The sequence below is a fragment of the Lissotriton helveticus genome, chromosome 1_1, assembly GCF_964261635.1.
Source record: "Lissotriton helveticus chromosome 1_1, aLisHel1.1, whole genome shotgun sequence".
In the NCBI taxonomy this organism is placed as follows: Eukaryota; Metazoa; Chordata; class Amphibia; order Caudata; family Salamandridae; genus Lissotriton; species Lissotriton helveticus.
This window is the reverse complement of record NC_136057.1, coordinates 1297497067-1297511589: the sequence shown is the minus strand read 5'-3', so window position 1 is coordinate 1297511589 and position 14523 is coordinate 1297497067. Positions and strand designations below refer to the sequence as shown.

General features: G+C 41.7%; 1 protein-coding gene across 2 annotated transcripts in view; it reads left to right on the top strand.

The window, feature by feature from the left end:
* Positions 1 to 13083, top strand: part of MVB12A (multivesicular body subunit 12A) — an 84858-nt gene extending 71775 nt beyond the window's left edge. The window contains exons 8-11 of one of the 2 annotated variants that reach the window (XR_013608723.1): positions 4185 to 4246; positions 4922 to 4981; positions 7913 to 8974; positions 9049 to 13083. Coding sequence is in view for 1 of the 2 variants with exons in the window: in XM_078681132.1 (XP_078537258.1) it covers positions 4185 to 4246; positions 4922 to 4981; positions 7913 to 7975 (185 nt within the window). In the remaining variant the exon portion in view is untranslated. Of the gene's footprint in view, positions 1 to 4184; positions 4247 to 4921; positions 4982 to 7912 lie in introns of both variants that reach the window. The other variant, XM_078681132.1, reaches the window with a different exon arrangement.
* Positions 13084 to 14523: the final 1440 nt, after the last annotated feature.

The following is a 14523-nucleotide window of genomic DNA, read 5'->3' as shown; positions in this document are numbered from 1 at the left end:
CTTCCCCTACCTGGACGACTGGTTACTGAAAGCTCCGTCCAGAGAGGCAGCGCTGGAGGCTGTTCAAGCTTGTACCAATTTGCTTCAGAATCTGGGGCTCACTCTGAACAACGAGAAGTCTTCCCTGCTCCCGTCCAGGAAGGCTCGCTTCCTGGGAGCCATCTTGGATTCCAAGTTCTCAAGAGCCTTTCCTACTCCGGAAAGGAGAGACAAATTACAAACCTTGGCTCAGGACTTGCGCACAAAAAAGTGTCTTTCATTTCGCCGCTACAAGTCTCTACTGGGGGTGATTTCATCGTGTATCCCACTAATTCCCCATTGCAGACTAAGAATGCGTCCTTTGCAGGAGCAACTAGACAACCAGTGGCAGCAGGTCCACGGTTCATTCGAAGACAGAGTGATGGTCACTCCAAGCATGAAGGAAGCAGCTTTATGGTGGACAAATCAAGACAACTTGTCCCAAGGTCTATCCTTCGCAAGCGACTCGTCTCCGCAAGTGATAACAACGGACGCGTCATTGGAGGGTTGGGGGGCGGTGATGCAAGACCTGCATGTCAGCGGTCATTGGTCGCCCCAGGAGAAACACCTCCACATCAACCTGTTGGAGCTCAGGGCGATACGACTGGCTCTGCAAGCTTTTCTTCCTCGCCTGAAAGGTTCACAGGTGCTTATCAGGACGGACAACACCACAGCCATGCACTATGTGAACAAGGAAGGGGGAACCAGATCTCGTCCATTGTCGCAAGAAGCTCAGCAGATCTGGGAATGGGCGATCCTTCAGAGGATTTCGCTGAGAGCAGAACACTTGTCTGGCGTCCTCAACGAAATTGCCGACAGACTGAGCAGGTCATCCTCAGTCTGCCACGAATGGGAATTGAATCAGAGAGTCTTGGAGGAGGTCTTCAGCCAGTGGGGCAGACCAGATATCGATCTTTTTGCCACTCCGCCCAACAAGAAATGCCTGTCTTATGCAAGCAGGCTTCCCCATCGAGGTTCTCTGGGGAGTGCGCTTTCGATAGCATGGTCGAGGACATTTGTCTACGCTTTTCCTCCCATACCTCTGATCCCACGGCTCATCAGGAAGATCAAGGTGGAGCCGTGCAAGATGATCCTTATAGCCCCTGCTTGGCCGAGGCAGTTCTGGTTCACGGAACTCCATCTGCTCTCGATAGCCCCTCCTCTTCCTTTGGAGGTTCTTCCAGATCTCCTCACGATGTCCGAGGGACAAGTTTGGCACCCAGCTCCGCAGTCACTACACCTGACTGCATGGCTCCTGAGCAGCGAGAATTTATGAACCTACCCATTTCAAGTAAGATTAAGGAGGTCCTTTCTCAGGCAAGAGCTCCTTCTACGAACAGGACTTACCGTCTTAAGTGGAAGAGATTTTGTTGCTGGTGCAAGAAAGAAGGCATTGATCCTTTTGCTTCCAAGCCTCATCAGATCCTTCCTTATCTGCTGTCCTTGGCCAAGTCGGCACTAGCCCATTCGTCAATTAAGGTCCATTTGGCGGCAATGTCCAGGTTCAGGAGGACTGGCTCTGGACCCTCCTTGTGGTCCTCCAGAATTGTCAAACAATTTCTAAAGGGATTGTTAAGAGTTTATCCACCAGTGAGACCACCGCCTCCGACATGGCATCTGAATCTAGTCCTTTCTCAACTCATGAAGGGCCTGTTTGAACCAATCCATCGTTCTGACATGAAATACCTTTAATGGAAATTGGCTCTCCTCCTCGCTCTCACGTCGGCTAGGCGTGTTGGTGAATTGCAGGCCTTGACTATCCAAGAACCTTTCCTTCAATTCAAGAGAAACACTGTCATCATGAGAACTAACCCGAGGTTTATGCCTAAAGTTTTGAAGGCGTTCTTTCCTCAACCGGCTACACCAGCAGAGAGGGCATTGCATTTGCTCGATGTGCAACGGTGTTTGAAATTCTACTTGGAGCGTACTAAGAGTTTTCGGAAAACCTCTCAATTATTTGTTGCCTTCGGAGGTCCAAGCAAGGGCCTTCCTCTTTCCAAGCAGGGCATTTCCAGATGGATCACGAGTGCCATTCTGCATTGTCACACTTCTGCAGGAAAACCTCTGACTGGAAAGGTTCGAGCACATTCCACGAGATCTGTGGCTTCTTCTACAGCCCTCTTCGCAGGGGTACAGATCAAAGACATTTGCAGAGCTGCTACCTGGAGCAGCGTTCACACATTTACCAGGCATTACTGCTTGGAGTCCCTACAACAAGGTGATGTGGCAGTAGGACAGGCTGTCCTGAGGAACCTCTTCCAATGATTGGTGAGCTTTCCTTTCTTTCCCACCTTCCGTCTTTCACATTTTGTATCTTTCTGTCATGTTGCCTATTGCTATATTGTGATGATGCACAATGTGGTTTTGTTACTAACTGCTTGCTACTCTGATACACAGCATGGGAATCTATGAAAGTTCCAATACTGGGGTAAGAAAACAAGTTACTTACCTGTAACTTTGGTTCCCCAGTATTGGTAACTTTCATAGATTCCCATGCGCCCGCCCACCTCCCCGAGGAAAGCTCAGCCTACAACAGATATGGTGTCTAAGTACACAACGGCTACGAAAATCTGAGGCTCTTAGGTTCCTTCAGGAAGGTTCTAAGGGGTGAGGCACTTCTGATTGGCTGAGGCCTGACTTTGGTCTCTTTTACACAAAGAGGGTGATATGCTACAAAAGGGAATGAGGCCTAGGCCTTTTTCCTTGGTCTTTTGTACCTACAGCTATGGTATTTTTGTTTCCGAGACTCCCATTTTGACGACGGGGATTGATACACAGCATGGGAATCTATGAAAGTTACCAATACTGGGGAACCAAAGTTACAGGTAAGTAACTTGTTTTCTTCTCATCGCAAGCGGTCGTGAGCATACGCGACTACTCGCCATGAGAAACCTGACCTCACCGCGTTGAGAATCTCGCCGGGAGGTTTGTTTTCCACGCTCGCGATCGGCAACTTGATGTTGCTGATCGCGAACGAGGGAACCGTCTTGCCGGGATGTCATTTTGCTCGCTCACGGTCGCCAACTTGACGTTGAGGGTCGCGAGCAAGTAAAAAATGACTGCTACCTTACGCTACGCGTGTTTGCACTGTGCTACGTGCAATTTGTGTTGTGCAAAGTAGCGCAAACTATGCGAGCGGAGCGTAGTACTTCGCCCAGGGTTAATTAACATGCTATTTAAAGCTAATAGTCTTACCAATTGTTTAAGAATTATTGTAAGAAATTTTATAATCAGGTATTTGTTAGAGATAGGATAGTGGTAGGTTTCGATTTTTATTGTAAATAAATGCAATTTAATATTAAACTAATTAAATATTTGATAAGAGTTAAGGTTTGTGCTTCGTACTTTGTTTTCAATGTATGTAATTATTATTAATGGTATTAAATATGGTATATTTCACAGTTTAAAAGTGGCAGGGTACCATGTTGGAAGAGGAATATCAACATGCAGTGGGTCACCTGAAAGATGCTTTAATGAGGACCGGAGTGCAAACGATGAGGGTGGCATTCTGGAAGTAAAAAAGACCATTATCCATAGAACAATTGAAATTGAACATTATTTCTTTAACATGTTTTGGAATGCCAACTGCAGAATTCTGAGTTTTACTTTGAGCATGCTACCCAACATCACTGGTTCGAGTAAATGTTAGGGGTTTAGCAGTGTTGATCAAGGCAAAATGTCGAGATACTCGAATGCTGTTAGCAGATGACTTCAAGTCAGCCAACCCACTATGCTCTGGTCAATGAGATTATTTTCACAAAACATTGAAATCTGATATATTAAGTCCACGTGTAAAATGCATTGTGTTAAATGAAAGAGCAGGACTATAGTGTTGTGGCCTTGGTGACAAGGGAACATCTTGAACCTCATCAGTGATCAACCTCGCCGCAATGTTTAAAATGTAACCTTTCTGGTTTGGGACCTTCCTGAAAAATTCCAATGACAGTTCAAGCTCTGAAGAGTAGGAAAACATCCAGAATATCTCTAGCATTAACGTTCAGAGTAAGTACCAGATCCACCCATGTGAAAGGTGAAAACTGTCAAACTGCCATCACACGCTGAGCTTGTCGCTTGAGGAAGAGTTTATCTCGACCCGTGCCACTGTTTTTCTTGGTTTGAGTAGCCATCTGAAGACCTCTAACATAAAAGACTTTTGCTTCTTGCAGCTATGGATGGAGTCCCCTTTGCTCTGCATCCCAAATTTGAAAACAAGAACATCTCTCCAAACGTGAGTATTACTTCAGAGTAGATACGGATAAAGCATTGCCGAAGATGTGATTTGTAACGCTGAATAAACAGCAGTCACTTTGGAATATTTTGCAGTGTTGTTCTGTGATCCAGATGTTCCGGAAGGAAGTGCTATTTACAAGGTCTTCAAGGCAATGCTCCATTGTTTCTACATGCATATTGTGCATCCTTCTACGCCTGGGTGCAATACCTTTTTCAGTATACATCCGGAATGTCTCAAGATGTTCCTTAATGCTCTGCTATTTTGGGTCGCACACGTTCGTTATTGCTTGGAAATGTAGGCTACTCTTGGTAAAGAGTAGTTATCTAGAGTACTTAACTCTTGGTATGCATGACTGTTGGCTCACCTTTTCAGAAGTGGTCAGAATTTGTGTTTTTGCTTCAACCGGTGTGATATGCTGGTGATATTTCTACAGGGAAAAAATTCAAAATTAATTTTACATTCAGAAGCTTCTACATTCAGTATTGCTTCCTCTGCACTGTATTAATGGAATGCAAGGACAAAAAACAAAAAATGGGAGTTTTGTTCTCTCGTTAGCATTTCACTTAAAAAAAATTAACGTAGAAAAAAGTAATTGATGGGATAAAAGTCTAATGAATACCAAATGACCTAAAGCCTAATTCTTTTTCTAAACGTTTCTGTTTGTTTGTGCAGATGTGGTCCTCTGCATTTCTAGATCTGCAGATCAAGACTCTCAAAGACATCGAAAACGAGGTTTGTAAGATCTGCAACGTACAATTTTTGGGCTCATATGTGGTAATCTAAGATGTCTGTATCCAAGAACTGCAGTCAGCAAATGTTTTTATAATCATTTGAAGTTCATGCCACACACACACACACCACAGTCATGTAGCAGGATATTACCCGAGTGATACCAAATTCAACCAGTATCAAAAAGAAATTGTATTCATAGATCAGTGAAAAACTGTCGTAAGCGGCGGGTACTTTTTGTCAGAAGCCTGGTTCTCAGGCAAGGCAACATGGATTGGGAGTAGGGCAGAGGGTCTCCCAAGATAAGGATGTTTCACTTAATTGAAACCCCCCACCCTCTAGTTCAAGGCTGTCTTACATGACCAGCATAAACATACTGAACCCTTCTCCCCCTTTGTCCCAAGGATAGCATACTGTCTGATTTTGCTGTTAAAAGATGAAACATAGGAAGTGAAAGATATGGGTCCCCAAACACATCCTACAGTGCCCACCACTCAACCCAACTGAGTCAAACCTCAGTTTCCTTATTATTCACCTGCCATGTTAAAAGATATGTGGCTGCAGCTGGCCCGGGCTGACAGATAGGTGTTGGTTATAACTTTCCCTTAATCTTCCCTCCAAGTCCCACATAGTCTCAAACAGTCTGTACCAGTTGGAGGGTGGATGCATAGGTTGTTCCTGTAAAGTACAGCCAGGTTTCAAATAGATAACTGTATAGGAAAAGCCAGTCTAAGTATTTATCAGCAGCGGAACAGTCACCCAGAGGCATTTTTAGGTAAATAAGGTGTGCAATAAAAAGCTACATCCACCGGATACGTTTGAGCAGGTCAAACCTGCCCATGTTCACTGAGGGAATAAATACCAGGAAAATAACAGAACATGTGGAATTTGGTGCAGTAAGCACCAAAAGCCACTTCATACCCAGTTTGTGGTCTAAACTTGAAATAGGCCATGATTATTGCACCCGAAACATTCCAAGCACCTTTGTGGCTCATTTTATAGTATGCAATATTTATTTCGCAGGAAGCAGAGCTACATGTCATGAAGGCCTAAGTGTGCACATTATAACAACCATGCCCAAAAAGAGTCTCCCATTTTATCAGTGTAAAGGCACTATTGCTTTTCCTTTGAAACTTAAGCTCATAGGGTTTGGTAAAAGATGCACAGAGCCAAATCCCAAGCTGATCTCAGAAAATAATACAGAGACGTCCTGGTCCATGCCCAACAGAAACACAAATCTACTTGGACGTTACTGCCTAGTTAGGAACTTGCAACAAATGAGTGCTTTGTTAGCACGCAGTGCATTGAGACCCTTATGGGAGAGTAGTGCGCGCTACAGATCCTTGATTGATGGATTAGTGTTGCACACTCCACCCAACACAATGGAGTGGCAGCATCTCCAACTGATGTTGGTGACCTGCTGCCTGTACATTTGCATGTTTGTTCCTGGCTGCCGTCACTGAGTGACAGAAAGCGATTCTACAGGTGAAGTCATTTTTCATTGACAGCTATGATAAACTGGGTGCAGCAGAAGTGTATCTCATTTTATGTGCCATCTAGTGCTTGTGTATGGATGCCTCCCAGCTCCCTCCGTAAAAGATGCTGCCGGTTTGAAGTAAAGCTGTGCACGCTGCAGCGTGTGTGGCTTCAGCTCAAAGAACTGTGATGTCTGGAAGTGGGAGCCATGGGAGGTAGAATTCATTACATTGTTGTGGACTCTACCACAACCCACGGTTGTCTAGATTGAGTTTCCCACACTGTGAACTGATCATTTGATTTGAAGCTGGGCATAATGTCCAGCTCGTACTGCATGTGTGCACCAATGTAGACGTCATGGGAGGGAGATGGTTTATGGAACATGCTTCTGCATGTCCACCGAGGTCCCCGAAGAGCATGTTCTAATTGCTGTACCCAGTGAGCATTTACAACCATAAAGGTCATTATCTTTGATCCTTTTTAGGAATCCTCCTCTTTTGCGGTGGACACCCATCTCGGTTGGCAGACGATTATTTAACAATAGCACCTACTTTTCTGTACTATAATAGATAACCATGTTTCTGGAAATTAATTCCATATTGATAGCCAAAAATGAAGATTTGTCAAATATATCCATCACATGTTGGTACACAAGTGTGCAACACATGAGCATGTTAACTGTAGTATCCCTGCCCTCTCCGTATTTGTTATACATTATATTATAACAAAAACACTGACTGTTTTCAAAGAGGATCTACACACCAATATATGAACAGGAAATTCCCTTCCTGGAGTTTAAAGATGATAAAAATATGGTGATATAGAATAGCAGTTGCTTAGCTACACACCACAAACCTGGTTCCCTTGCTTCACTTGAAGATAATCCGTATTATACCTTTATTGTCACCAAAAGGAGGAACAGTGTTTTCCTCTCTCAATTCAACATATTCTTAGGAACAGGCAGGGAATACCTCCAAAACCAGGTGCTGCTGTAGTTATTTGGCATACAAGAGATACAAAGGTTAATAGTACTTTAAACGTTATTGCAGTTTGTGAAACTTGCCACCATTTACAAATTGTCAAAACAGGTAAACAATTACAGAGAATCAAAAAACTCTAATGAGTTGAAAAAGGTAGGCAAACACCAATTAAAATCAGTATCAATAATGAAAATCGTCAGCAGTGGGTAGTACATTGTCCGAGTTTGAGCCCCACACTCCGAATTAACAGGCTCTGGAGATGGTGAATAAGAGCTAAATAAAAAAAAGAAAGGAAAAAAACAATTTTCAGCATTGAAGCTGCATTGGTCCTCATATGGTGCGTCTGAGTGAGGGGTAATTTTGTCTCAAAGTAAGCTTTGTTTGTGGTTATCTTTTTGTGTTATTAGAATATTTGATCTGGGAATAGATCCAGTGCTGACTGTTAATACTAATAATCCTCCTCCCTTTCATTTTTCAGTACAACTATGGATTTGTCGTTGAAAGAACTGCAGCTGCCAGACTTCCCCCTAATGTCAGTTAGACTGGACTAAAGAAGCTATTGACCTGAAAGCACTAATATACTGTGGATAAATCTCACAGCAGCACTCCACAAAACCCTTGGATTTTGAAAGAATTGCCATATTATCAGAAAACAGTTCATTAACCAGTGTACGGAAGAACTAAAAATGATGCACCATGTGACCAATTTGTTTGTTCCCGGAAAGACTCCATGTATTGGAAATAGCCTAAACCAGGCTTCTTTAATGAGTATCTCGTGGACTACTGCCAGCTCTCCAGCTACCCACATGTAGCTGTCCTGTATACCGTCTACTAAATTAGAAACGTTTGCTGACTGAATTATTATTTGTATACCAAAACTATGTATTTGAAACAAATATGTGTATTTTCCCCAACGGACACGCTGATTGAATTTTCAAAATATATTTAAAGCCGATATTTTACTGATAAATCATGTGGCATTGAAGAGGTTAGTACTGATATTATTACTCTGGTGCCAAGGGCATTTAATCTGTGGCTATTATGGAATACCCAGGTAAAGGCATACAGCACTAATCATTATAGTAGCTGGGGATGATTTTTATTGATCATAAGTAGCTCTCATTACAGAAAAGTTTGAAGACCCCTGACCTTACCAGTAGCTAACTCTTATTGGGACATTCTATCTTCGGACCACACAATAATTCTATCATTTAATCAAGTGGGTCTTTTGCAGGGCAGAAAATAACAAATGGAGTAAAGGTGGCATAGTATTAATGGAATACTCCTACAATCTGATAAGGCTACCCCCTCGCAGGTGGGCTGCAATTGGTCACTTTACCTTGAGCAGCAACAATCCTTGTTTAGGTTGTAAAGCTCTGAATTAGACATTAGCGTTGCTAGAAGTGTCTTGTATGGTTGCCATTCTCATGGTACGGCATTATATACATAAGAAGACCAAGTTACCTTAATCTAATTGTGAGCCAGAGTAGGAGGACTTTACTCAGGAAATTGTGATCATGACAGTTGCATGTACTTAAGGGCTTATTTACATGCCCCTTGCGCCACTTTTGCATCATTTTTAACATGGGAAAATTGACGTACAGGTGGCGTAAGGGGCTTGTAAATCTGCCCCTAAGTGTTTCCAGTAAAACGACCTCAGTGTTTGTTGTGTGTCCTTCTAAAATATGTAATTTCAATATAATATTTGATACTCACTGAAAATACAGCACTTTGAGAACTTCCAGTATTTTCGTTATCCACAAATAATATCGAATTTGCACACTGCTCGAATACAAAGTAATGCATTGTATTTGATTTGTGCATTACCATTCGGACTGAAAACCCAACGTCAGCTTCATCAGAACAAAATGTATATATATGCTTGTAATCTGTAGTCCCTAATAAACTAATCATTTTTCGGGGGCTTCATGTATATAATTATTGATCTGTGCCAAATCTCACCTACTCCTTAAATGTTCCAAAATTGTTCACTTTAAACACATTAAAAATGGCACCAAAGGATCACCAAGTGCCCTCCTGTGAGTGTATATTAACATATTTGTTAATGTAGGTTTCTACCAGGTGGCGGAGCAAGCTCTTTTTAATTAAAGTTAATAGTCTCACCATGCCCCATTTTGTTTGTTGAAAAATAACTGTTAATCATTCCATACATTAAGGTAGACAGTGATACCGTGCACTTAAATATGTAGAAGAAACTCTTCCTGTGAGTTTAAGATTCCATAGCGTTAAAAGGTAGTGATAGAAACGTAATTCTTGCAAAACATAAAATAGCTTCTTGCCATTTGCACGAGGGCATTAACTGCTAATTGCCTGCTCTTCATTTCCAAAAAGAGAACTCCTAAGAGATGTTAATGGCCGGCAGCCAACAATTTTGCCAGTAACGCCTCTCCCTTACATGCAGAAAATCTGTCCTTGTCTGTTCATGCCTCAGGTCTGGCACTTATTCATCTCAGACCTATAGTTCAAGCCAACAATGGTACTTTCTTGCATTCTAAGTATTTCGAATGGTTGAATCAATTTCATCTTTTTATTAATAATACCTGTTATTGGCTATGCCAAGATAGTTCATTTGGTTACTTGCCTGCTGCCTATGTGTGTCTCTGGCTGATGAGGGGTGAAACCCCGAAACTGGGCCTAGGATGCTTGTTTCCAGTCCAGGAAGGTCCTGGCCTGGCAGTTCGGGCTGGACTGTTCCCATTGGGCGCTGGGTCAAGACTGATTTGCATATGGCTGGGTTCAAACTGGAATAGCATAGGGAGCAAAACACAATGGATTTAGGCCTAGATCTCGGTACTGGGGTGAATGTACGGCATTGTTCTGCATTCTGTCCATCAATTATTATTTTTGTATGTGTGTGTCTGACCAGCAAATGGCAGACTTGAACCTAGATGGACCAACTCAACTTTTCATTTTTCAAATATCAATGAAATTGAACTTTTGAGTTTGGTATTACTAACATCTCTTGCTCCAAATGTAAAGTCTTATGGTTTGAGCACTATATTAATACCCATATTCTACAAGTTTCTATAGGTGGTTTAAGCATATAGAGATAGCTGGTGTGTTGTTACTCTGATTGTATTGATGCACTTCTACAGCGAACCTTCCGATTACATGAATGCTATGTGCTTAGTAAAAAAAAAAATTCCTTTGGGCATATTGTGTGGTCGAATTGTGGATGCAAAACTGTACCATTCTACTTTATGTAATCAAAACTGGCACCATAGCATCCATACATTTTTGCCCACGATAGGCTATATTCAAAGTTCTTAATTTAAATAGTATTGGCAAAGCTAATAAGTCCTGCCTACGCAAGATTTATTAACTTTGTCAATGGTGTTTTTTAGCCATGTTGGACAGCAGAATGGCTGAAAATAAAACCACTACCTGTGTCGGAACGCTATTTTTTCCTTCACATTCAGTCATGTTGCACAGCATTGACAAGCCCAATAGATTTTGCATAGGCAAGACCTACTGGCTTTGCCTATTGGCGCAGATGAATAAGAGCGTCACCGGGTTGTGGGTGCACAAGAACATTTCATCTGTGAATGAGCTATGGGCGCCGCCGAGTATCACCACCCTGTTTACAGCCTCTGCCTTCTTCCGTCTTTGGTTTCACAGCTTGTCCAGTTGAAGTTGCTCTTAGGCATGCTGCATCTCCCCCACCCACGGTGGATGAGGTGAGGAGCCCGGGCGGGAAACTTGTGTGAGGGCTAGGCTTTTACTGGACCAGTAAAATAATTGAGGGACACTCTGTGCTTCACACTCTGACCAGAGAGGGACCAAGTGTCATACTGGATATCTCTAGTGTGTTCTAGGTGTTTGAATCAGGAAAAGCAGTGGCTTGCACGTCCTGCTCTGCTCCGTGCATTGGATGTCTCGTACAATCGGTTTTATTGTATTTTTCAAACTGAAAATATTTTTGTAGTGACATTGCCGGTAAGGTGTTTATACTAATATGACAAGTTGAAAGTGAAGAAAATTGTGTTAAATTAGAAGAATACTTGTTGGTGACAATTTGAGACTTTTGGGCGTGTTCTCGGCGTATACCTTGTTGCAGTCACACTTCTGTTAATAAAGACCTTTCGGTCTGTGACTGAGCTGGTGCTGAATAAGATGTCCCTGCTATGGAGGGAGCAGCAGACAGGGGATTGGGAGAAGAAATAACACTTCAACCTGTGCTTGGGCTCTGCTCCACAGCAAAGAAATGGCGTTTGGCCTGCACTGGCTAATTAAGGCGGCTTCAAAGAAGAGGGAAGCTGCAGCCAACAAATAGTAAGTAATGGGAGGGCTCAAAGCCCTGTTTGTATACAATAGTGACTTGTGCATGCACTCACAGGTCCCGCCCTAAAAAGGGAAAGGTGAGGGCATTTTTATACATCATGACTAGAACACTAACACATTGTCAACAATTTTTGCACAGCAAAAGCCATATAATTATTGAGGGTATTTTTTGCCGTGAAGGGCTTCCTCGACAATCAAAACCATATTCAAGGCAGACTATGTATGTACTACCAGGTTTACCTGCATGTTAAAATTGCAGACATGGTCTTCTTCCGTTTTATGGCAATATAATGATTATCCACAGCTTATACTTTTACATTATTTAAGCCCCAAATATCAATTAACACTGTAATGGTTAATATAGAAAACAATCATTCTAATTTGCATTTAACTCATTTTGTCAATAGCTTCAATTCACCTTGACCAATTAGCTATCCTGTACATTGATTTGTGCAAGTATTCATTGTGAAATGGAACGGGATACAAATTGGAATACTCCAATTGAAGCTGCACCACCACTCTTCTTTTTTATGGCCCACAATTTAAAGATTTGTTTTTAGAGTTCTCAATGGATGCCACTTAATCCAACTTTTAAATAATTTATTTTAAACTTTAACCCGTTCCGTACCTGGCTGGTGCTGCGAACGACCGTTGACCGACGCAGCCCCACCTGTTTTTCGAACGTTTCGCACTGGCGCAGAACGTTCTAAGCAGCTAAGGTGTTAAATGCATACTATAAATAAAATTAGCATCTGGTAAATTGAATAATAAAATCGCTGAATTTGTTTTTTTGAATATGAGTACAGAGTTAATTCCGGTTCTGCACATTTGTTTAGTCATCCTAATGGGGAATGTCCTTTACGATTCCAGTTGGAATCCGGTTCCATTGGAGTTGAAATATATACTAAGTTGTCTGCTAGAAAATGACCTTCATGGAGAGACTTAACATAATTTTAAGCAAGTACAGTTATTAGTTATTTCATAATTGCTCATCTTATAAAATGATAGGCAGTCGACCATTTTAGGGTTGTTTTAGTTATCTTTTTAAATCAAATCAATAAGATTGTGTTCGTAATTAAACTGATTCATAAATGTATCTAACATGTATAGTCATGAGTTTTAATTATTATTTGCATCTATGTTTTCTAAAGTTTAAGTGTCTGTTAAATCTCAAATCTGCAGTGTGAATAATTCAAATCATGAAATGTACTTTACTTAAAAATCAATACTTGTACTATTGCACATAAAAAACACGTATGTTGAAACTTAATTTTTCACTTTATTTTAGTTGTGCAAATCCTTGGCATTCGATAATTGTACAAGTTTCATTTAAAAAAGTAAACATTACTCTCAGGGTTATTCCCTAATTACCTCTAACACTTTGTTTGCAGCTTTTAATTGCACTTTTGTGTCATCTAGTGTTGGGTTTGTAATCTTGAAACGTATTTGTCTTCAGATTTTTGTTTGATTTTGAGCATTACTTTCACCGAAACCCATGATGTACCCACACCAGCCCCCATCTGGTAACCTGTATAATAATTGTAATACAAAGAAGCTGCTCCATAGTACTTTAAAGTTTATTGGGCAGCTCTCCAGCGAGATGTTCTCCACTTCCCTGGCTAAAGCCCGCCCACTATACTTGGAGATCCTGGAAAGTGGGCGGGAATCTTTTTGCCCTCAGCAGAGCAGAAGCTCTACTAAATACACTGAAGTTTTTCCACTCAGTTTATTTTTTCTTCTTTTTTTTTTAAAAAGCCCCCAAGTGGGAGTTTGCTATTGAAAAACAAAAGGCATTGACGAGCAGGGAATTTTCTACCTGTGCTTAGAGGGTCATTTGTCAGGTGTATAGTTCAGTACTGGGTCCTGAACAGGACAAATGGGGTAGACGGGCTGACATACAGTAACCAATGGCCCAATAGGGGGGTTGGACACCTGTCAAAGGGTTAGGCCCAGCAGAGGCTACGCAGTTAGAAAACTGGTGCTTCACCAACTCTTCAGTAGAGCTGGGAACTGCAAGTTTGGTGGACAAGCCATCTGCCAAACTCTAAATAAGGCCCACCGTCTTTAAGACAGCTTGACCCACTTTTGCTCATTTCCTTACCTCAATACCAACACAGTAGCACTCAGTGATTTATGTACTGAAGTCCATGTTATGGCTTTGCAAATGTCTACTAGTGGAATGTTGCATTGAAAGGTCATTTTGGCACAATTCTATGTTGAATGTACCTGTAGTTTACCACTGTGTTTGCGTTTTGGACATACATAACATACTTTAATACATCTTACAATGTATCTAGCAACAGTTGAATTTAATGGTGATGACCCCGTTGCCAAATCATCTTAGCATTTTGGAGAACTGAAGAGAGTTAATGCCCCGTTTCTACACGCAGTAATCATGTTGTACGTGTGAACCACAAAACAACTTGATCTGGAGCTGTTAAAAATACATTGCAGGCTAGAAACACTGCCATCACCTAGAATGTTTATTTTACATTTTTGATTCTGTGGGACACCACTTGCCCCAAAATGCAAGGTTTGACAAATCCACCCCTTAGCGTTTCAGAGAAGTGCCCGTCCAATAGAAAATCTTATATATTCCACCATATCATAGTTCCTGGAGTCTACCGGCTCACTAAACATTTTTGTAAAGGATGCATTTTTAATTTGTGTATGAGGTGCCAAAACTAAGCATGAGACCATCACTCCTAAGTTTCATTAATTCCCACCCTTGTAGAGAATTAGATTGCTGTTAGAGATCTTTCTCTCATTTCAGCACTCTTCCTTCTG